Raw genomic sequence first — 23103 nt, 5'->3', positions numbered from 1 at the left:
CTGAGCCACCCAGGTGCCCCTCATTTGCAGTCTTGATGCCTAACCGCATCCCAGCTCCAGTCCATTTTGCACAATGCCACCAGATTATTTTTCCTTTTGTCAAAAATGTCCAGTAACTCCCAGGATATGTCAGGGTATTTCAATCTCAGCTGGGGGTTTGGGATCTCTCCCCAAATTGCCTCACCCTTGATTTCCACTTTTTTCTCTCATCACTTCTCTTCCGACAGCTTCCATTTCGGGCAAATTGGTTACCTTCTTACCCCAGGAACGGATTTCCCACTTATCTTCAAACCATTTTCCCCACCTGAAATGCTCTTCTGTGTTTCCTCATGCTGTCCCTTCAGAGCCCAGCTTAAAGCTTTCTAGCAACTTCTTCATTTAACCAGACAGCATATATTTGACAATGAACATATGCCCAGGTGCTATTAGTAATCCTTTTGTACTTATGTACCTTACCTCACCAGCTAGATTTAAAAACATGAGAACACTTTTTTTGTCGGTCAAAACATACAACTTTATTGATGATACACAAATGAAGTCTTTGGTGGATAAATTCAAGTCAAAACAAATGACAGAAGTGTAGGCTATTTCGATGGACAGGTTCACTGTCAATTCACATAGAGGAACCAGTAAAAATATTTCCATTCGAGCAGCACGATTAAAGTCACAAATGTGTTTTCAGTACAAGAGGACTATTTATTTGGTATTCATAAAATGGTTCAGCTTAAAGCTGGAGACTGTCACAGATAACATCATTCTGGATGATACATTATTCAAAACTGGCAGCTGAAAGGATCCCTTTATTACATGAACAAGTGGAAAAGCAGTAACTTTCAATTTTCATTGCTTCCAGACTGGAAAATCAAGAAATTTCTTCAAGTCTTTTGAGAGCACATAGACAATCAGAATTTGTCCACTAGTTTTATAACTTTCACTTTCACCAAGAGGTCATGGTGATCGGCTAAGGCTCGAATTTTCTTAACGCACACTCCAGATGTAGTGCATAAGTAAAAAAGGGAACCTTTATTGAATTCTCTGTAGTTGAATACTTCTGCTCTGAGATTGTCATAGATGATCTCAAACAGAGTAAGGGCATTAATAAGAATTTCTGATTCCACATAAGAATTATAAAGGGAACTAAAGGACGATGGCACTTGGGTGCTGAGCAGTTTTTTTAACATATCTGGATTTTCAGCAAAATTCGAAAGTATTTTCAAAATCTCAACCTTGATTTTTCCACCTCCCTGAGATAGCAAACGGAAAAAGTTTGCAATGGAGTTGACAAGCAGGTGCTGGTAGTCATTGGTAATAGTCATGTTTGTTAAAAATTTTAGTCCAACTACCTGTACTGCTGAGTTCAAATTGGAGGCCATGATATCATCCATCACTTTATTCATGTATACCTGAAGGCGGCCCTGATTTTCATAGTTCTCACTCAGGTTATTCATGGCCATTAAGGCTTTTTCCTTAATGTGGGGATCAGTTTTGTTGATCATGTTCGCAATAATTGGGAGGCCTCCCAATTTGCGAATTGTGTCTTGGTTGCATGAATAATTGGCATTGTTGCTCAGAGTGAGCAAAGCTACCTGTTGGATGAAAGGATCATCCGATTTCTGAAGCAAAGCAAGGACTTTCCTGAGGTCTCGGACACCAAGAATCTCATCTATTTCATAAGGAAAGGGGCGCTTCTGCATGGGAACAGGTCTCCTCCCTCTCCCTCTCTGCTGGGTTTCAGGCTCAGAGTCTGACTCCGACTCTGTGTCAGTCCACCCGGACTCCCCTTCCTCAGAGTCGGGGACCTCTGCCAGGAAAGCCTGTCCCCCATTAGCAGAGGCTGCAGCAGCCGCGGCAGCCCCATCCCCAGGGCGGAAGCCCAGCCCCAATTCATCTACTTCCACCTTGTTTTTCTTGCCCTTGCCCTTGCCCCCAGTCCGAGACCTGGTTCCCTTGGCTCCACCTTTGGGTACAGCTCCAGTCGCTGACCCGGCCTTAGGTATAGCGCCGGTATGAGCCCCAGGGGTCGCTTTCTTGGAGGGTGCTGCTGTTCTGGGGGATCCCGAAGTCCCAGGAGCCTCCGCAGCCCCAGAAGGCACTGGCGCGGCAGGAGGGGTTGCGGGTACAGGAGCCTGCGCAGCCTCTGCAGCTGCTGCCGCCTCGGTAGGCACTGGCGCCCCGGGGGCCTCTGCTGTGCCAGGGGCTTCCGGCAGCTTGGGAGCCCTTGCCACCGTGGGGGCCTCTGCAGCCACGGGAGCCTCTGCCTCCCCGGGGGGTGGTGCCATTGAGGAAGCTGTGGCCCCGGCGACTGGTTCAGCCTTAGGCCCAACCCCTGACCCTTCTGCCTCCTGGACCTGATTTCCGGCCCCACTCTGAGCCTCGGCACTGGATGCAGCCGGGGCCACTGCCTCAGCGCCAGCTGCGTCCAGAGCAGAGGCTTCATCCTGGGCCCTGTCCTCTGCCCGAGTGCGCACTGGGGTTGGAGGACCGAATCCCGGCCCCAGGTCAATGGTGAATCCGGCCCTTAGTCCGGCTCTAGCCCTGGCTCCAGTCCCAGCCACAGCCCTGGTCTTGGGCTTGGCCATTCTCTTCTTTGTCTGGTTTCTTCCCCTGGCATATTTGTAGACACAGTACCAGGCACTAGCTCCAATCACTATCCCGGCCGCGACGCAGCCAGCGTCTCGAACTCGGCTCATGGTGCAGCTGGAGTAATTCTCTGATCCAGGGCGTGGAGCTGGCTTGCCTAAACGGGATGTGTGCACGTCTGGGCGAGGCACTTCCACTCGGGCTCACAGGTTTTCCCCAGGCTGCAAGCCGAGCACAACCTGGGAGAAAGAACAGAAATGAGACTTAAGGCTCTGGCTCACTTTGTGCTTAAGCAGGCCTAGTAGAGGAGAGCTTGGAAACAGAATGCTTGGTGAGTGGGCTAGTACCCAGACACAGGACCCAGGCTGTCTAAGGTTTTCTATACCTTCATCCCTAGCTGGCCCTACCCAATGCCAATACACAATTTCCCAGCCCCTAAATGGGGGATGAGAGGCAGTACGGACATTAGGAAAGCTGGTGGAGGGCAGGAAAAACAGCAGAGACCCCAGATGTTGCTCTGATCCTCCCCCCACCACAGGCACCCCCAAGGGTTCCCAGATGGTGCTCATGCACATACCAACCTGCTGGGAGCAGGAGCAGTTAACTTTTTTCCACCAGGCTTGTACTTGTGCAGGGCCCCAAATTCAGACAGACCTGCAGACAGAGCCCAGAAAGGGTGTTTTGGGGTCTTTGGTAGATGGATTCCATTTCCTTTCCTGATTTGAATCCTTATGGGCCAAGTTCTCCCCTCTCAGGGATCCTCTTTCCCTCCTTAACCCTTCCTCCTCAAACCAGTAGTTAAGAAGGCGGATGCCACACCCCTTTCTCTGCACCAAAAAGGACAAGCCCGAGGCAAGGGTGTCTTGTAAAGAGGGAGAAGATGGGGGAAGAGGAGCCTCTGGTCCCAGACTCTGCTCTGGTTTCTGTCATACCCACACCAGGGCTTCCCAGACAGTTCCCACCGCCCCCCCACCCACTGACCTCCAAGGATTCAGGGCTGTTTCCTCTTCCTTCAGTTCAGTGAAAGCTTCATCCTAAGGACAGACTGAAGGGCAGAAATATAGACACCAGAGGTTGGAGACTGAGAGCCCGGTGGATGGAGACCCAGCACCCAAGTCCCCATAATTGCCTTCTAGCATTCGCGTACCAGAATGACAACCTCTCAATTCCCTCAACTCTTCTTACTCCTCCCATCCCACACCAATCTCCCCCCTCCTGCGCAGACTCCCCAGGCATTCAACCCCTCCTTCCTTTGGCCCCGCCCCGCCCGTCCGCCATTTCTCCGGGACACACAGCCACACCCCTTCTCCTGCACCGAAGCGGGAGGGGCGGGGCGAGGGTGCAGCAAAAGCTGGATGGGACGCGGGATGAGGGATTACTGCCCAACAATCTAGTGTCTTCCTCCCATGACCACCCGTCCTTCAGTCCCCAGCCCCCAGACCTAGCATAAGCCTGCAGAACAGGGGCCCCGATGTCTGACCTTTCGGTTCGAGGGTCGTGATTTTCCACTGTTTCTCCGTTCTGGGCTCCGCCTCCCACCCCCCACCCAAATTTCCTAATAACCGCCATGTCTCCCTCCAGCGTACCAGAACTCCTTTTCCAGGACTGAATAAACGGGGGTGAAGGGCTGTGTGGGTTGGAGGTGTCTGGAAAGCAGTCTGGGAGTTAGCACAGCGGTTTAATACCAGATTCTCTCAGGGTCCCCCCCTCCTGTGAAGCCCAGACAGCGCCAAACCCGCCATCTCCCCTCCAGAGGCTGGCACACCCATTTTCCAGCACCCCCAAAGGACAGGGGGCCGGCCGGGGTGGGGGGGAGAAGGGAAAGTGGAGAGGTGGTCGGGGGAGGTATCAGCAAAGTGAGGGTGAGACTGAACGGGCCGGGCCGGCTTGTTTCCAAACTGCGTCCCCTCCGGTCACCCTTGCCCAACCACCCCGCTGGCCTTATATGCGCTGCCACGTTTATTTCTCTTCCCTCCTCCTCTCAAAACAGGACGGGATGTGGGGTGCGGGGCCTGAGTGTCAAAAACAAAACCAGAAAACACTGACTGGGAGAGGAAGTAAGCGGATTCTCCGCAAGTATATCCGAGTCTTTAGGTCCCCCCCCTCCCCGCCGCCCACCAAAATGAGCTGCGACTGAGCGCGGGGATCTGGAAAGCCGGCCAGGAGCGGGCGAGGCGGAGGCACCCGCGGCCTCAGACTCCCGCATCTCTGAGCTACCCCTTTCAGGAGTGCCAGGCTATGCCCACCCTCACACCCACCTGCCCGGATCTGGGGGAATTTTCTCCTCCTCCTCCTCGCCTGGGTTAAACGCACGGCAGTGCGCAGCGCAAGAGAGCTGGTACCCAGAGGAGGACGGAGGACGGCAGTCAGGGCTTTAAGTACCTTTGCCCACGTCAGCTCCTGGTCACGTGAGAGCTGCATCGCCAGTAAGCGTGGGTCCCCAATTTCCACTCCCACCGAGAGCATGAGCCCCCTCCTTTAGCCCCACTCCCACCTCACCCCCCCACATCAGGTCCTGTCACTCATTTTTTTTTTTTTTTTTTTTTGTCTTTGTAGTCCCAGAGGCCAAAAGTAGCCCCTTCTCCCTGTGTTAGAATTTGCCTTTTTCTAGATACCGGGATGGGATGCATCCTCTTGGAGGGCTATTGGCAAGTTTTACTTTTTTGTGTGTCTTTCATTCGTTTCATTCTTTCCTGGGCAACTGGACACTCTCCCTTCGCTCCACCTTCAATCCCCCATCCACTGGTGCCCACCGTTTCCCTTGCAGTTGGGCCCCTGTTCCAGTATAGGTAAGAGGCAGAGTGTCAGAAAGGAGACAAGGAGTGGGAATGGGGTCTGTATTTTTGTAACACTTCTCCGATTTGTTTTTAAAGCGATCACCGCCCTTTATTATTACAGTAAGAAAATACCACAGTGTGGGAAGCAGCAACAAAAACGAGCTGCATGGTTTATAGAGATTTCCCACTAATATTGGAAGGCACCATTAATTTTAGTTAATTTTTACCACACAGAAAATGAATTCTATTGGCCCCATAGGAAATAGTTTTCAAAACATGCTAAGGTATTTGAACATCTAAAAATGGAATTTTCCTCAACAAGATAAGCATGTTTTCATGTGATCTGTAAATTGATCCATGGAGAGATGTTCAGTTGTCCAATCTTATTTATTTTGGACAAATAATATCCTACTTTTTCTCCTTCTGGGACAGCTTTTAAGTTGGATAAATAAACGATCCTGTCTTGTTCTGTTAGAGAAACACATTTATTTAATGTTCCCAAACCATTGCTGACTGCTGTGTGAACCTCCTGTAATTTGATGGCTGTAACCATGACAGTTTTGAACACCTGTCCCTGGATTAGGTTCCAGTTTTGTGATTCAGCTCCAGGCAAAAAGAAGAGCTGTTAGGCCAAGGAAAGGACGAAAGTGAGGGATGCAGAGATGGCCAAATTCCCCCTGTTTTGTCAAGGGTGGGGGAGGAAGGTGCTGACCCTCCACCTCCTCCCGTATTCCAGAGCCTCTTATTCCCTGCATTCAGCCACTTGACTCTGTCGCTCGCTCTAAAAGTACACATGGACAGGTGACCAAGATGGCAAATGCCACCTTTACTCAGGGGACCAACTTGAGTCACTGTCTCTGGCTTCTTCCCTTTCTCCCTCCCTCCCCCAAGATTCCCAGGGATGTGACTCAGGGATACATAGAAGGGACTGCTGTTCCCACATAGCCCTGCAGCTGTGGGTTTCCATGAAGAAGTGATTGCTGCCTGGGGGAAGCCCCCAGGTCGGCCTGCTCTGCCCTCATTCATGGTGCCTTAGTTAACATGGCTCCTGACGCGGCTGCTACCACCTGGCTTGAGAGGTGCAGCCAGCTGGGCCTCTTACCTCTGGCCTCCTCGCCACAGGGCACCCTGGGAGAACCTAGCCTTGCTGCAGGGTCACTGCCTGCAGCCCACGCCCCCTTTGCTGCCCCCTCAGCCAAATGTATGCCGGGGCCCCAGGGAGTCTCCCCACTGACCATACTGATTAACCTAGACTGGGCTTCCTCAGCTGACCACTTCTGTGCTGTACCTGGAATTGTACACAGGGTTTTGTTTGTGAGTGTATGTGTAGCTAAGTGCATTTTTGGGGGAAGGGGGATGGAGGTCACTGACCTCATCAGTTTCTGAAAGGGTCTGTGACTGCTCCCCTAGATATTAAGAACTGATACAATGGCCTAGAGAGTGTTATATATAATAATCCAGATTAGGAAACTCTTGTTTTTTTTTTCTTTTCTGTTGAAAAAAATAACATATATTAATGGTTAAAAATATTCAGAATAATAAATATATAAAGTATACAGAGAAAGAGCTCTGTGATATCTTTTCCACTCTCAGCCACAGCTAACAATTTCCGTTGTCCTTTATATGCACATATTAGCAGGTGCACTTGTGGTTATTAATCAAGTTCCAGATTGAGCAACACTAAACACATAATAAGCATTTGGAATTTGTATTGTAATTGTAATAAGTCTGCAAATTAATTTGAAAAACAGTAACATCTTAAAACTGAGACTTCCCCTCCAGGAATATGGTATGTTTCCATTTTGTTCAGATCTATTTTTATGTTTGTTAATCAAATTTCATAAGTTTCTTCAGCTAAATAATTCCTATTACTTGTTAGGTTTTTCCTAGGTGTTTAGTAGTCTTTGTTGCTGAAATGCTATTCTTTGTCCAATTGCAATTTCTGATAGGGAATTTTCTGTTTGAGGAACATGTTCTACTATTATATATTTATTTTGTATCTGCCAATTTTTGTGATCTACCTTATTAATTCCAATAGCTTTCAGGTGATCCTTTGGTTTTTCCAGGTATTTATACATGATCATCTGCAAATGATGATTTTTTTCATTTCTTCCTTTCCAATATTTATACTTTTTTCTTTTCTTTTCTGCATGTGCTACATTGATCAGAACCTCCAGGACTATGTTGAGTGATGTGGTGCCTGAGAGCCTCCTGATCTTATTCTTGAAGAAAATGGGAATGCCTCTTTTGTTTCATCATTTAGTGTAACTTTTGCTGTTTCTGACATATTCTCTCCTTTTTTCTTTTTCTTTTTTTAAACATGTATGAGTAAATGTTTTAATAGTGAGGAGAGCTCTTACAAAATTTTTCAGGTTGACAATTTTGCCATAAAATTAAATTACTAAAGCCTTATAGAACATTTGAAAAATACAAAAAAAATAGAGACACAAATTAATATTCCCCATAAAACTTCCATGTAGAGATCGCCACACTTTGATGTCTTCATATCCAAGCTTTTTCTCCATGCATTAAATAATTGCATCATTGAGTTCCAATTTTCAGATAGTTTCTGATTAGGAAAATACTTGCTCATTGTAAAAATGCAGAAAAAGATAGATTAGGAAAGACAAATTACTTATGGCCTTACTACCTGAAGTGCCCCCAACAAGGTTCTCAATGGCAAAAACCAAAAAGTGATACTGGTTAGGGAGAGAAGGACATAACTGGAAAGACTGGAAATAGGATACATTGTCAATAAGGAGTTGTATTTACCAGGGTTATTCTCTCCCTTTTTTCTAAGGTTATTTTCACTTATGTTTACTAGTACTGCAAAAAAAAAAAAGCAATACAAAGAAATAATGTCAGTGAGTGGAGCTAAGTCATAAGTTCTGTGGTCTTGGTAGCCCACAAGGAGTGAGGAATCTGCCAGGTCAGAAGATCCTCTGATATATTCTTTATCAAGATAAGGATATTTTCTTTTATATCTGATTTAACATAACCAAGAATGATTTGTTAAATTATATATAATTCTTTACTGCATAAACCAAGTTTCCTCCTATTCCTATTTTACTAACAGTTTTTTAATATTCAGGAATGACTAAGTTTATCAAATACTTTAATTGAAAGGTTTCTTTTCTCCTTTGGTTTGCTGTTGCAATGAATGATTTAGATTGACTGGGTGATTAACATAACATAATACAAAAAAAAGTGTAGAGATTGACTGGGTTCCCCGCCACTCTAGTATTCGTATAGTCTATTCTCAACACATCCCTCAAGTTCAAACTCTGCTCTCCCCCACCCCCACTTCCCCTGATGTTTAGAGTAAATGCAAATGTCTTTACTATAACTTACAAGACCCTACTCTCTTCAACCTTATTATCTCTCTGCTTCATCTTCTATTATTCTCTCTCTAGCTCAGCCATCCTGGTTTCCTTGATATTCTTGGAATATACTGGGCTTGTTGCCTTCACAGAGCCTTTTCATTCTTTGTTCTCCTGCCTAGGATATTCTTACCCAAAATATCACCATACTTAGATTCCTCATTGAATTCAGGTTTTTACTCAAAGGTTTCCTTCGTAGTGATTCCTTCTCGGGTCACACTATCTAAATGTTCAACCCATCTCAACTTTTCATATCTTCCTTTCTGCCTTTAATTTTTCTCTTTTTAGTAGGTATCACTAGCAATAATATACTATATATTTTGTTTATTCATCTTGTTTGTTGTTTGTCTCTCTGACTACAATGTAAGGACCATGAGGTTAGAGACTGAGCTCTGTTTTAGTCATTGCTGTAACCCAGCATCAAGAGCAACGCACGGCATGTGGTAGACGCTCAGTAAATGTGTTGCGTAAATGAATGAATGGCTTTCCAACATTGAACAACTCTCTTGCATTCCAGAAATAAAGCTTACTTGGTTATACCATATTAGTAGATTTGTAAACCCTCTGATTCGCTAAATCAGGATCTTGTCATGTGACAAGATGTAGAAGAAATTAAGATTGATTTGAGTGGCATGTGCAAAACTCATTATGCAGTAAGTATGATTGTTTATGATATATGTCATTTTTAAGTGAATCTTTTTTTCTTAAATGAATATAGTTCTATCATATTTTCTGATAATAAAAAGGATGCATACTTAGTGTTTTAAAAAAGGAACAGAAGAGTGCTAACAAGAAAATAACAAAATTCATTTTTTCTTTCTGCTCCCTTTCCTGACACCCCTTCCCCCATCCCCATTTCCAGGTATTTTCAGGACTACAGACAAGAACCTTAGGGATTCCAAAAGAAACAAGGTGGAGGGAGCAGAGAAAATGATGGGACCATTCTCCCAGAGAAGCAGTAGAATTGGCCAGTAGCCCAGGAGAAGATGCTGCCCCTTCCAGTAATCAGAAAGGCAACACATTTGTTGGCTGTGCAAAGACTAAAAAAAGCGACAGTGGCCGGGCGGCGCGGCGGTGGTGGTGGGGAAGGGGCGGGTCGCCCTCCGCTTTGCTAATAATAGGAGGGGAAATTTGGGACCCGAACTCACCAGTGACGTAGCCTCACGTGACCAGAAGCCTACATACTGAAGTCTTGGTCCAGACAGCGGTTCCGCTCAGGTAACCAGCTCCCTATTTCCTTGGAGGTGGCGTGATGGTGGGCAAGGACGGAGGAGGAGGACGAGGAGGAAACCGTTCCTGATTCCTGTATGTCGGTGTGAGGGTGGGTGTTGATTGAAGACTCCTGGAGTGAGGGTGGAGGGTAGCAGCACAACTGCTGACTTTGGAAGCGCTCCTGTGTTTCCCCACGGGGACACCAGAACCCAGCCTCTTTTGCGTGCCTTGTAAAAGGCAGGGCCGTAACAGCAGCCGAAACGGTTGGCTTAGGTGACTGGAGAGGCAGAGGGGAAGAAGCCGTTATCAGGGAGCAGAGAGATGGGGGAACTGTGAGGTGGGAGACAGGTCTGACACGCTGGATCTGGACTAGGGAAGGTCGGGGCTTGGACCCACATTCCGGTGTTGGTGCATCCACCGGAGCATTGAGTCCCCACATCTCCTGTTCCTGTCTGCTTGTGACTTTGGTCTGTCTATGTCTGCTGGTCCATCCATTAGTGGTGGGGTGGGGATGCAAAAGAAGAAGCCCAACGCCTCACTTCCTTTTTCCCTCCTCCCCAAACACCCAGGCCCCTTAGATTCCACTTGACTGCTGTTCCAGACTCCCGCCTCCAACGCGTTCTCACTAGTCTGGGGGAGACCCCTGAGGTACTCGCAGCAGCTGCAGCATGGGCCGTGCCCAGAATTTGGGCTTGATAGCAGCTGGACTGGTGATCGGGGCTGGCACCTGGTACTACATATACCAACTGACCTGTGGTGGAGAGCAGAACAAGAAACCAGCTGATTCAAAAGACATTAATCCTGCCTACAAAAAGTTTAGAAAGTACAGAAAACTGTAAGGAAGGAAATAAAAATAAGCCATCAATAATTACCATTCCTTGTCTTTCTCTCTGTGTAAGAGTGCAGATGTGTGTGTTTAATATTGCATCATACTGTATATGTTATCCTGGAATTATTTTTTTCAGGTCACATTGCAGGGGATGCCTTTTATTAGTTAATGAAAATGCCTCACAAACATTCTGGCAATAGATTTTTTTCATAATAACAAGATATAATAATCATACTCTTCCCCTTTTGCTGACCTTTCATGTAGCAGGTATGAAACTTAGACTCAGGTGTAAAAAAAATACTAGAGGTTTTCATTTTCTAAAAAAATACATAGACCAGACTAAACTCCATCTACAAGGGGATATCTTTCCACATTAGTTATAGAACTAGTATCCAAGTTTCCAGGTGGGCCAGTTAGGCAGCTTCTGTGCCATGCTTGGCATAGAGGACACAGGAATTTGGTGAGGCTGGGAGCCCTGGGTAGGATCCAGGTCATCAACCTGGAGTTTCTGCTCCTTTCTCTGGGCTGCCAGGGAACAGGCTAGAGGTCCCATTTCTTCAAGGGACCAAAAGACCTCTCTCTTTCCCCCTCCAGTGGGAGTGGGGATTTCTCTTTAGTGTGAGGGAAATCCTCAAACTCCCCAAACTCTGTTACAGTGGACTTGGGGTTTGGCAAGGGAAACAAAATCTGGAAAGTCCTGCCACACAGTTATTCTGAGGCAAGGAAGTAGAGTTGACTTGACTGAGAAAGGGAAAGCGGAGAACAAAGACAGACATAGAGATGAAACATATTAATACCCTGTGTTTTAAGCGGGGTTCCCTAGAAGCAGAGCCTGAGATGGGGATTCTTGTGAAAGTAGTTTACTGAGGGAGTGTTCTCAGATGAAATTTGTATGGAGGTGAGGAGAGCAGCGTAGGACAGGGGAAGAAACTAGGCATAGACGTAGTTCAGCTGAAGTGTAGCCTCAGCCTGAGCCCCGGGTGGCTCTGGGACATGAAGGGCACCTCGGAATTGATCCACCTTGAGACAAAGGAGCCAGGCTTTTATACCCACTGACTGCAAGCCAGGGTGTATGGGTGAGGTGGCATGAGGGGAGAGGGGTTTTAGCTCCTGGGTATCCTCTGACAAGGGTACAACCATAAATCCTTAGCAACCAACCTTCAGAAGAGCTAGGGGAAGGATGTACTAGCCCAGTAAATGGAATCTAGCTAGATTATCAATAGCGTTTACTACCTCTACTATAATTAGCCAATCAGCATTCTTGCAATGCGAATGTGCTTCCTATCTGTGTGCTCCGCCCACCAGAAGGCTTTCACTTCAGCGTTACTAGCTGTGTTGCACTCTATCAGCAAATGCCCAGCTTTTCCATAAATGGAACAAAAAGAGGAGAGTGCTTGTTCTTCTCTAATCACCTAGTGGTTGTCTTAGAGGCTCTCCCCTTCCCTCAGAGGCTAGTTTTCTCTCTCTAACCTAAGAATCAAATCTCGTCCTTCAGTGTACAGATTTTGGAGGAGGGCTGTATGGCACACAGTTTAGCACCTTATAAAAATGTATTCTGCCTGTAATGAGGCTAGAGGCTAATACAAAGTGTGAGGGATGTTTAGACATAGGATGTGCAGGTCTGTCCCATTTAAAACAGGTTTTGGCAGGTATTAAATTGACTGCCTTACAACTCACTTCCAAATTCCTTGAAAGTAGTGAAGAGGTTGCTAAGCAAAGGTCAGGTGTTGGTCACCTAGACAAAGGTGACCCAAGCAGAGATGGGAAGTTGTTAAGGCAAGGGAACCTTGCTATTCTGACAAATGGGCTTCTCATTAATCTCATATCCATGTGGGCCAAAGTTCTTGGGGATAGAACATACCTTGGAGGAATTTAAGCTTTGGGTCCTCATGTTGCTAAAATGGAAGAAAAATCAGCCTCATTTATTTTCATGGTTCCTTTACTCCTTGAGTGTTATCAAAATTTGGGAGCCAGAGTGTCAGAAAGGCAGGCCCAGTCACATAGTCTGCTGAGACACACATTGTTCCAGATTGCAGATTCATTTCAGGCTTCATGGCTCTGGTGCTTCTGCTCTATGCTAAAGGAACAGATATCTTTGTCAAAACCGGAGCTGCTTTGACAATGGCTCTTCTGAGGCTTGCCGTATCTTTGAGATACTGTTAGAGGGAGGCACTGCTATCTCCTTGTTCAGGAAGCTCTAATTACTCCATCTTCACTAACACTTTCCCAGAACAGAGGAATTTGTTGTTGTTTTTTTTTTTTTGCCTGGGGAGGAGTTCTTGTGTCTTTAAACGGCAACTTACCTTGCTCAACTTAACAGATGCCAGAGAGGGTGAGAAAATTAACCAAGACCCTATAGATAGTAATAGGTCATTAGATAAATCCTTTCTCATTAAAAAAATATATCAAGTTAAATTAAATAATAAAATAATATAAATCAAACTTTGAAAAATTGTGCTATAATTTACTCAACTTAACAGATGCCAGAGAGGGTAAGAAAATTAACCAAGACCCTATAGATAGTAATAGGTCATTAGATAAATCCTTTCTCATTAAAAAATATATCAAGTTAGGGGCACCTGGGTGGCTCAGTCGTTAAGCGTCTGCTTTCAGCTCAGGTCATGATCCCGGGGTCCTGGGATCGAGCCCCACATCGGGCTCCCTGCTCAGCGGGAAGCCTGCTTCTCCCTCTCCCACTCCCCCTGCTTGTGTTCCCTCTCTTGCTGTGTCTCTCTCTGTCAAATAAATAAATAAAATCTTTAAAAAAAAATAAAAAAAATAAAAAATATATCAAGTTAAATAAAATAATAAAATAATATAAATTAAACTTTGAAAAATTGTGCTATAATTTAATTTACTCCCTTCTTTTTTCCTCAGTTTCATTTATAATTAAGATTTACACCTTTTAATGTTGTGAGATAATAAGTATTGCAGCACGTTATAGGATATTATGTGAGAGTATATAAAAATGTACATAACAAGCATTCCCAAGTACCAGCTAATGGCCTATCTTTATGTAGTGCATTTCTCTCAAAACCATATTTTCATAATTCAAGTTGGATATAAGGTGATTGATCAATTAGGAAACCTATTTTGCATTATGTAAAGAGTGGTTGGTATTAATGTCATCAAAATCAGGAGCCATTATCACCTGTATTTTTCTTTTAAGCTTAAGAACACACCAACTGGGTTGGGATGCCTTTAAGCTGTTTTTTTAATCCAAAAAAACAGTGGGTGATAAAAGTGATAAAAATTGATAAGAATGTGTAAGAAACTTTGTGCTAATGATGGAACCTCTGGTGGATAAGGAAAAGAAAAGCCATTACTCCTGAGCAAATGCTTCATGTAGTCAAACCCTCAGTTTGTTCACTGAAGTTTATGTTTTATAGCTACATACTTATAGCTCTAATAAAACCTTTATTATTAAAATCCTTGCAACAAATATAACTTTGCTATTGCAAGTCTCAATTTTTCTAGACCTTAATTCTATTTGCCCCATTGAAGCAAATATTTTTAGAAGAGAATTTTGAAAAATGTAGATTTCTTTGAAATGCAAATACCGCTTTATAGGAGAGAGAATGTACTTGTGAATTTCAGTGAACCATTAGGTAACCATGACAATCTTGACTACTAAGTGGAGAAGCGCTTTTCTGTTATCCGGATCTCAGGGCCCTCAGAGATCTGAAATCCATAGAAATGTGTTTTACCTATTTTAGTTTTATTTTAAAGGGTGACTATAGAACTGGTTTACTGATTGAGCATGCAATCAAAATCTCATCAATAAGGATTCTGAGACTCCAAACCTATCTGTTAGAATGTGAGAACTTTCCATGTGAGATATTGCATTAGATTAATGACACCTTGGGAAAGAGAACCCTTACCTTGGGCTATGAGATTCAACACCCTGAACTACCCCATCAGACTCAAACTAGCCCTGTGACTTTCTCCTCATATAGAAAGTACAAAGTTTATTATGGATCATGAATACAGTATGCTTCTCAGGCACTCTTTCTTCCTCCTGATACCTGGCATAAAAACCCTAGGGTGGCATGCTCCAGACTGTCCTGGGCCAGAAATGATAAAAATAGAAATGATGACAGTGATGATGATGATAATAATAATAATAGCAATGAATGTGATGAAAGCTTTCTATGTGTTACCTGTTTCAGTTTTGACAAGGTCTCATTGGAGATAGGTATTAGTTTAGAGATGAAGAAATAGAGACTCTAAATAGTTAAGCAACTTTGTTAATGTGTACCCAGCTAGATATTAGTGAGTTACTTTCAACTGTCTCCAAAACTCATGCACTTCGCCACTGGATTATGCTGCATCTTAATGTACATGTCTAGGAAGGCCCCACCAGCAGGCTCTGGCAGACAGAATTGCACAAACAGCCCGAAAGAGGGAGGAAAAAAGGAAAAGGCAACTGCCTTCCTCAAAAGAGGAAGAACACCAAGAGCCCTCAAAGGTCCCAAGAATACAAGGAGTGTGAAAGTATGACACACCACAACCAGCCCACCCTACCTCCAGAAACACAGACCCACAGTAAATAGGAAACCAAAGTGGTAAGGAAAGAAATGATATTGACTTGGGATGTCACAGAAGTTCTCCTTTTCCACACCATGTGATATACATTTGGCCTCTGCTGTCTGAGCCTCTGGTTTTCCTCTGTTTCCATTTCCCTTCTCCATTTCCATGATCTGGCTTCCTCTAGCCAGCTGATTCACACTCGGGGTCTGTAGGCTGATGACACCCACATCTTTTATCTTGCACCCGAAGTCCAGATCCATGCGATCAACTGGCCAGTGAAGAGCTTCATTTGGACAACTCACCGGCTCCTAAAATTCAACTCTTCTCAACCTGAGCTCCTCCTCCTCCTCCTCCAACTGTTCCTCTTCTTCCCCTTCCTCCCCCTCTCCTCCTCCAAGGGGTCTCACTCTCAGTGAAGGACACCAACAACCCACCCCATTGCCCAAGCCAGACTCCCTCCTCCACTTCACCCCCATATCCCATCCATTTACCTCTGCACTGTCTCTCATCACTTCACACCTCCTGGTTGTCACTTCTGCCAACCTTGCCCAATCATCGCTCTCCTGGATGATGGCAACAGCCTCCTAAACTGGTCTACCCACACTAGAGGGTGGGGGTGAGAGTGGCTCCATCACGCTCTGCAGCCAAAGTGATCTCCCTCAAATCTGAGTTCCTTCACATCTGACTAAAATACCTCAATGCCTGGCTTCCCACCGCACTGGGGATAAGGTCCAGACAACTTTATGGGCAGGCGAGGCCTTCCAGAGCCCCATCCCCTCCTGCTCCTCCTTCACTGTTTCGGCCATACTGAACTTACTAATGTTCTCTGAATGTGTCATTCTCTCTCTCACCTCCTAGCTTTGGTACATGTTGTCCCTTCTGCCTGGAACACACTCTTTCTTCCCCTTTATCTGGCTGGTCCCCAGGGCTGGTCCCTCAACCTTAACTAGCATGTTGGATGTATACATATTCTGCTGTCATACCTGAGCAGGCAAGTCCTTTAATTGTGTTCTGTAGTGTACTGGTCACATCCATTATGGCTGGCTTTTACTTGTTTAGCTTTCAGAGGGAAACCTTATTTCCAAACTCTTGGATGGGTGTATATATGTGTGTGATTCTATATGTCTCTCCTTAAAGAAAACTTGGTTAAAAGATGACTTAATAATTTATTCCCAGAGACTGAATTTAGCCCTTTGTCTCTAGTCATGCATTCTGTTAATCATCCAGTGTATTTTCTCATTACTGGTCTTTATTAATGTGCAAGAATATTTGTGATCTTCCGTTTCTTGTAAGAAGGGCTCTCTAGTCAGACTGCATAGGTAAAAACCTTGGTTTTATTGCTATGTGTATGATTTTGAGGAAGTCACTTAATCTCTCTCTCTTTTAAAAGATTTTATCTATTTATTTATTTGAGAGAGAGAGAGCGCACACAAGAGCAAGGGGGTGGAGGGCAGAAGGGGAGAGAGAGAGAGAGAGAGAGAGAGAGAGAGAGAGAGAGAGATTGAGAGAGAGAGAGAAAGAAGGAAAGGATCTTGAGTTAGAAGCCCTAAGGAGCTGGATCCCAGGACCCTAATATCAAGACCTGAGCCACAAGAGTCAGTGGCCTAAGGAACTGAGCCACCCAGGAGCCCCTGTCACTTAACCTCTTTATGCATTTTTCTTATGTGAAAAGCATCCTTTCTCATACAGTATTTGTGAGATATATATGATACAGAGTGTAGAATGTTTAGAGCAGTGCCTGGCACGTAATAAGTACTCAGTAAATTTTAACCAAAGTTGTCATCCTGAATGCTGTTTTCCTTTGCATATGCCTTTTGCTCCAAAGAACAAAGCTACTCTCTCTGCATTTTAGAGTCTGTAGCCATTGGGTCTCTTCCAATTGTATTTTTTCAAACATACCTTACAGTCTCAGGTTTCTGCTCATTTATAAGTTGAGAGTTAAATATATTCAAGGATTATTCCAGCTTCAAAGACCATAAAAGAATTAAAGAGAACTGGTCAGTACTTAAAATTGAGAAAACACTAATTTGGCAATTGTTCTTGTGATTTTGAACATTATGAATCTAATGTCTGGCTAGAGTTAGAGCAATAGAAATTCAGCCTTCAAATAAAATTAGGTGTGTGATATAAGTTTGGTTTATTTTGTTAAAGTATAATATTAATAGTCACTATAAGGTCCAAATAATAAGGTCTAAGTACTCAAGCAAAAACTCTCCCACCAACTATCTCCTAATTAGCTGACATTTTAAGGTAGGATGGTTTTGAATGACCAGCCAACTGCAAAATAAATTTCCTTTGTTTCTTTCATTCTCTGCTAATTGAGTTAGAATAAATCACATCATTAAGAAGCTTCTCTGGGCAGGCAGCCTACAGGAGGGGGCGAATGAAGGTGGGCTAGGGGAAAAGGTGCTGGAAGCATGGGCAAACTACTCCCCTTATCTTGTGACTCAGTGTATCAAGGTGTCAGGATTCTCTGGAAACCAGGAGCCCTCACTTCAGAATGCACCTTAGTCCACCAACCACACTGCCTCTTTCAGGTTTATGAATGGCCCAGGGCCATATTTATGAAGAACAATCTCGATATTAAAAGAGGGAAAGAAAAAGAGTAGAAGGAAAAGAGAGAGAGAGAGCGAGAATAGTTATTAAGTTCATGGTGTATACTTTATCTTAAAACTTGGACTTATGCCTGTCAATATCTAGTAAAATATCCTGATTACCTTTAAAAATTATGAATGGGAATTTTAAAAATTTAACAGCATTATTTATTTACTTTTAATTCACAAGCACCTTCCTAAAAGCATTAGAAAAATGTTCCTGTATTTTTCTTTTTTTTCTTTTTCAATTTTTTAATTCAAATTATAGCTAGTTAACTTATAGTGTAATATTGGTTTCAGGAGTAGAATTTAGTGATTCATCACTTACATATAACACTCAGTGCTCATCACAACAAGTACCTTCCTTAATACCTATCACCCATATAGCCCATCCCCCCACCCACCTCCCCTCCATCAATCCTCAGTTTGTTCTCTATAGTTAAGAGTCTCTTATGATTTGCTTCCCTCTCTTCTTTTCCCTTCACTTATGTTCATCTGTTTTGTTTCTTAAATTCACATATGACTGAAATCATATGGTATGTCTTTCTCTGACTGACTTATTTTGCTTAGCATAATACACTCTAGCTCCATCCATGTCGTTGTAAATGGCAAGATTTCATTCTTTTTGCTGGTTGAGTAATATTCCAGTGGTGTGTGTGTGTGTGTGTGTGTGTGTGTGTGTGTGTGTGTGGTGTGTATATATCACATCTTCTTTAACCTGAATGGGAATATTTTATTTTATTTTATTTTATTTTATTTTATTTAAAGATTTTATGTATTTATTTGAGAGAGAGAGCAGAAGCAAGGTGAGCAGCAGAGGGAGAGGGAGAAGCAGACTCCACGCTGGGCAGGAAGCACGATATGGGGCTCAATCCTAGGACCCTGGGATCATGACCTGAGCCGAAAGCAGACACTTAACTAACTGAACCACCCAGGTGCCCCTGAATGGGAATATTTTAAAGAATTTCTAAGGAAGTGTGGGCGCCTGGGTGGCTCAGTCGTTAAGCGTCTGCCTTCGGCTCAGGTCATGATCCCAGGGTCCTGGGATCGAGTCCCACATCGGGCTCCCTGCTCGGCAGGAAGCCTGCTTCTCCCTCTCCCACTCCCCCTGCTTGTGTTCCTGCTCTCGCTATCTCTCACTCTGTCAAATAAATAAATAAAATCTTTAAAAAAAAAAGAATTTCTAAGGAAGTGGCTGGCAGCAGAGGAACCTAGAGTGAGGGGTTTGGGGGTACAGTGGGTAGACCTTGAAGTGGGATGTTTCAATCAGGGAAGATTGGTATTAAGATTTGTATCCTGGGGCTGATTGAGTACTTGGATATTCTTTGAGTACCCAATATTCACTTTCCTATGTATTTGTCTGTGAAGCGGGGTTGGCTGCAACTATCTGGGGTCCTGGGGCAGCCACTGCCTGTTCCACTTTGTACTGCCTATTTTACATCTTCTTCTGAATACCTCTGCAATCTTTGCTGCCCTACTCTCTGTTTGTCCATCTGCCCAGGGGATGAAGACCTGCTGGAAGTCTGACCTCCCACTCTTGTCTCCCACTCCTTATTTTCCTATTCTCAACCAGCCACTTCCACACACCCCTAATTGTGACTCTACTAGGTTGGTGTTTCTGGTCAGTGGGAACATGCTAAGGAGCCATGAAAGGAATGGACTTCCAAGTGGGAGCAGTTTGACAAGCATGGTCATGAATAAATAATTGCAAGTATTTGTCCTTCCCCCAAACATTTAATACTCAGTATTTGTCTAGTTGTCTTTAGGGGAGGGATCTGCTTCAGCCTCTTCCACTCTTTCTTTTTCTATCTCTTTGTAGTATTATGGTTTCCAACTGTATGCTGATCTGTGGAGTGAGGGCAGATATATATAGGAATAGGTGTCATAGAATTCCCTAAGAGCCAGCAAAGAACTAGGGCACCACATGAGAATGACAGGTAGGGGCATCAATAGCTTGGGAAGGATCAGTCCACAAAACAATCTCCAGTGTTTCTTACTCTCTGCACATTTTTAGATGAAGAACAATCTGGACAGCTCTGCTTAGTTTCAGCAAGTGTTTGGAAGAGTCACCTGCACATAAGAAAATAGAGCCATGACTCTAGCTGACTTCAAGTCTCACCAGGGCCCTAAATTAGATTTGAACCCCAAGGACTAAGGAGGAGCGGAACGAGGCAGACATTCAAGAGGAAGGGAGTACAAACACATTTTTTTTCTGGGCTCCAGGTCCTCTACTAGGTCCTGTCCCATCAGGACACTGAAAATATTCATAACCTTCAAGAAGATTCTTGGTTCACAGCCCCAGGTAGTAGTCCAGCTGTGTCCTCAACACCTTTATCTCTATCCAGAAGCACTAGGTTTGCTTCTCCATCTGAGACTCCCCACCACTCTGCCATCCTGCTTTAAGAAAAGTCTTACTGATATGCTCCTGGACTTAATTTTGTTTTTCTTTTTACCTACAGCTTTGAACTTGAGTATTTAGATTTATTCTGGTTACCATTTGTTTAGAAACCAGCCTCAATGACTCAATTCGGTGACAAGGCAATAGGATACCAAGGCAATTTAGCAAGTATAACTAAATATAAAGAGGAAGAAATTAATTCCACATTAGTCTGCTACAATCTAGGGACCTTTTTATGTAGTCAAAAACATTCTGCATGAATGACCTCAGTTTCTCTTTAACTGAGAACTTCCTGGGCTTCTGGCTGGGAAGAGTGGAGAGCAGATATTACCCCTCAGGCCATTCATAACTTTATCAGTTTGTGTGTATAAGTGTGTATTTGAATGGGAGAATATAGGAAGAGAAGTTACAAGAGTGGTAATGGTGAGGTAATGAACATTTGAAGACCACTAACCAGAATCAGGAGAGATAAGTATTGAGGTCACTGTTAAGGGCAGATCCTTTCACTGCTTCTGGTTTGGACATGGAGACTCGACTTTTAGGGACTACTGTCAGTGAGTTACTTTGAAGGTACAGATATAAAAAGTTCCAACCCCAGCCATGCCTGTAACAATTCATTCATCCACAGGCACCAAGGAAAGCTCCTATTTCATAAGAAAACTATAGCAGATCCTACTTAGGAGTTAGCTAGCTCAGGGTTGAGTTCCAATTTGAGGGTATTGAGGGTGAAATCAGAGCTTCCAGAAGGAAGGAAATAACTTCTATTGAGCCTCAGCTGCATGCCAGTCCACCACATCAGGATACATTATTGCTTCTTAATCCCCAAGAAAATTACTGATTTTCACATATTAAGGCAACAGTGGGCTCCTCAGGAAATGTAGTAATAGAGCAAAATCTCATTGCCCTTGTTTTCTAGCTAGTTTTCATTTAGTCACAGGAAAGCAATTAAGTTTTATACATTAATCTTGTAACTGGCCATTTACTGAACTGGCTTATTGCTTCTAATGCCTTTCCAGTTCTTCTTCTTGAATTTTTCCAGGTATTAAATCATATAATCTACAAATAAAGATAAAATTTGTTTCCTCCTTTCTAATATTTATACCTCCTTTTTCTTTCTCATATCCAATTGCACTGGGTTGGGACTTTTAGAACCATGTTGAAATATAATGATGATAGCACTGTTATTTTGTTCTTGATTTTGCTGAAAATGCTTCTATAGTGTTTCCTCACTAGTGACTCTGGCTTTGACTAAAGGTATACTTATCAATTTTATAAAGTCTTCTTAAAAGTAATGATTATATGATAAATATTAGCAAATTCTTTTTCTGTATCTATAAGGATGATGGTATGATTTTCCTTCTTTAAGTACTGTTTTGATTAATTATAATGATAAATATCTTAATATTTCCACATTTTTACCTTACTGAAATGAAACCTAACAAGGAGTATTACTTTTAATATAATGTTGGGTACTATTTGCTAATATTTTATTTGATACTTCTGCATTGCTATTCCTAAGGAAGGCAAGTGTTCAATTTTGGAATATTATTGAGAAAACATATTTATAACTTCTATAATTGTTACTAACTTTATAAAAAAGAATCTGGAAGCTTTATTATTTCTTTATGCTCTAGAATAGTTTAAATAACATGGAATTATCTGTTTATTAAAGAACTGTTTAAAATTTTAATCTAGGAAGTGGCAAGATAAAAATCTATACTGGCAGTAATGTGCAGAGGAGAGAGATTGAGAGAGGAAAACAGTCTGGGAGTTATTGTAATGGTACAAGCATGAGATGAATAAGGCCTGATAAAAAGAGAAATTGGTGAGAATACTGGGATTGCAGCAGTGGTTATGGAAGCAGAAGACACATCAATAAAAAGAAGGAGAGAATTAGGTAGCCAATAGTGTTGCCAAATAAAAAACAGGATACCAAACATTAATTGAGTGACCAAGTGGGAAGATTGCATGACCCAATGCACATTTTGATAGGTAAATGCTTTTTTTCCTGGGCAACTCCAGTGGTTGTGTAACTGAAAAAATTACCATTTTGAATAATGAGGAAAGAGCAGTGGTGGAAAAAATAACCTTCAGTGTTCATGCATGATTTGTTTTATGAGGTTAGAAGTTTATGTCAGTTTTCTTTTAGAACGGGGACAATGGTAAGACCTTTTATGACACCACTGAGTTTATTTAAGAAAAAAATGCACCTTCCTTTCTTCCTTTCTGCAGAACTGAAGTAATGACAGGATGGTAAGAAAGTAGAAAGTATGAACATGATTCAAGAAGTTGAAATAATTTTTGGAGTGATTTAAGTTATACAAAAGAAGGATTTCTTTATAGAAGGGGATATTTGATATGAAAATGTTTAAGTCATTTGTCCTCCCAACTTTGTAACCGTTTGAAGAGTGATGGAAATGTTAATGAGTAGTATACTCTATACTCTGGCACCAAATGATTTTTTTTCAAAGATTGAAGGTATGCTTTGAGCCACAGATTATTTTTACAATATTAAATAATTTTTAAAAATAATTTATTTTGCACTGAAAGGGAAAATGAAAAATACTCTGGAAGTATAATTGTAAATTTCTAAAATAAAAATTATGAGTGTTTGTAAAAGAAATAGTTTAATACTTATTAATAGCTGCCTCTCATTGCAGAGTTGGAGATACTTACAACTTTTGACTGATCTTTTGTTTTTTTCTGGATTTTTTTTGTTATTCCTATCAAAGATAAAAATGTGGGTTCACATAGACTGTAATAAGTTTCTAATAGTCTAAGTATTTTGAATATTTAGTCCTCG

General features: G+C 43.0%; 1 protein-coding gene across 2 annotated transcripts; it reads right to left on the bottom strand.

The window, feature by feature from the left end:
* Window positions 1-267: 267 nt before the first annotated feature.
* Window positions 268-4926, bottom strand: ARMCX2 (armadillo repeat containing X-linked 2). Of its 2 annotated transcripts, none has more exons than XM_032390089.1 (4): window positions 4839-4926; window positions 3562-3625; window positions 3158-3234; window positions 268-2819 (listed from the first exon to the last, which is right to left on the bottom strand). In XM_032390089.1, exon 4 carries the CDS (start codon window positions 2688-2690, stop codon window positions 903-905), a length of 1788 nt encoding a protein of 595 aa, XP_032245980.1. In that variant the 5' UTR covers window positions 2691-2819; window positions 3158-3234; window positions 3562-3625; window positions 4839-4926; the 3' UTR covers window positions 268-902. The 2 variants fall into 2 exon arrangements, with proteins under 2 accessions (XP_032245980.1, XP_032245979.1); XM_032390088.1 differs by having other exon boundaries at window positions 3162-3234.
* Between the last annotated feature and the right edge of the window lie 18177 nt (window positions 4927-23103).

This window comes from Phoca vitulina, unplaced genomic scaffold (assembly GCF_004348235.1).
Source record: "Phoca vitulina isolate PV1807 unplaced genomic scaffold, GSC_HSeal_1.0 scaffold57, whole genome shotgun sequence".
NCBI classification, from domain to species: Eukaryota; Metazoa; Chordata; class Mammalia; order Carnivora; family Phocidae; genus Phoca; species Phoca vitulina.
This window is presented reverse-complemented; position numbering and strand designations above follow the sequence as displayed.

What these genes read in the sequence shown, in the direction of transcription:
- ARMCX2 (XM_032390089.1), bottom strand. Translation starts at nt 2,690, where the DNA reads ATGAGCCGAGTTCGAGACGCTGGCTGCGTCGCGGCCGGGATAGTGATT.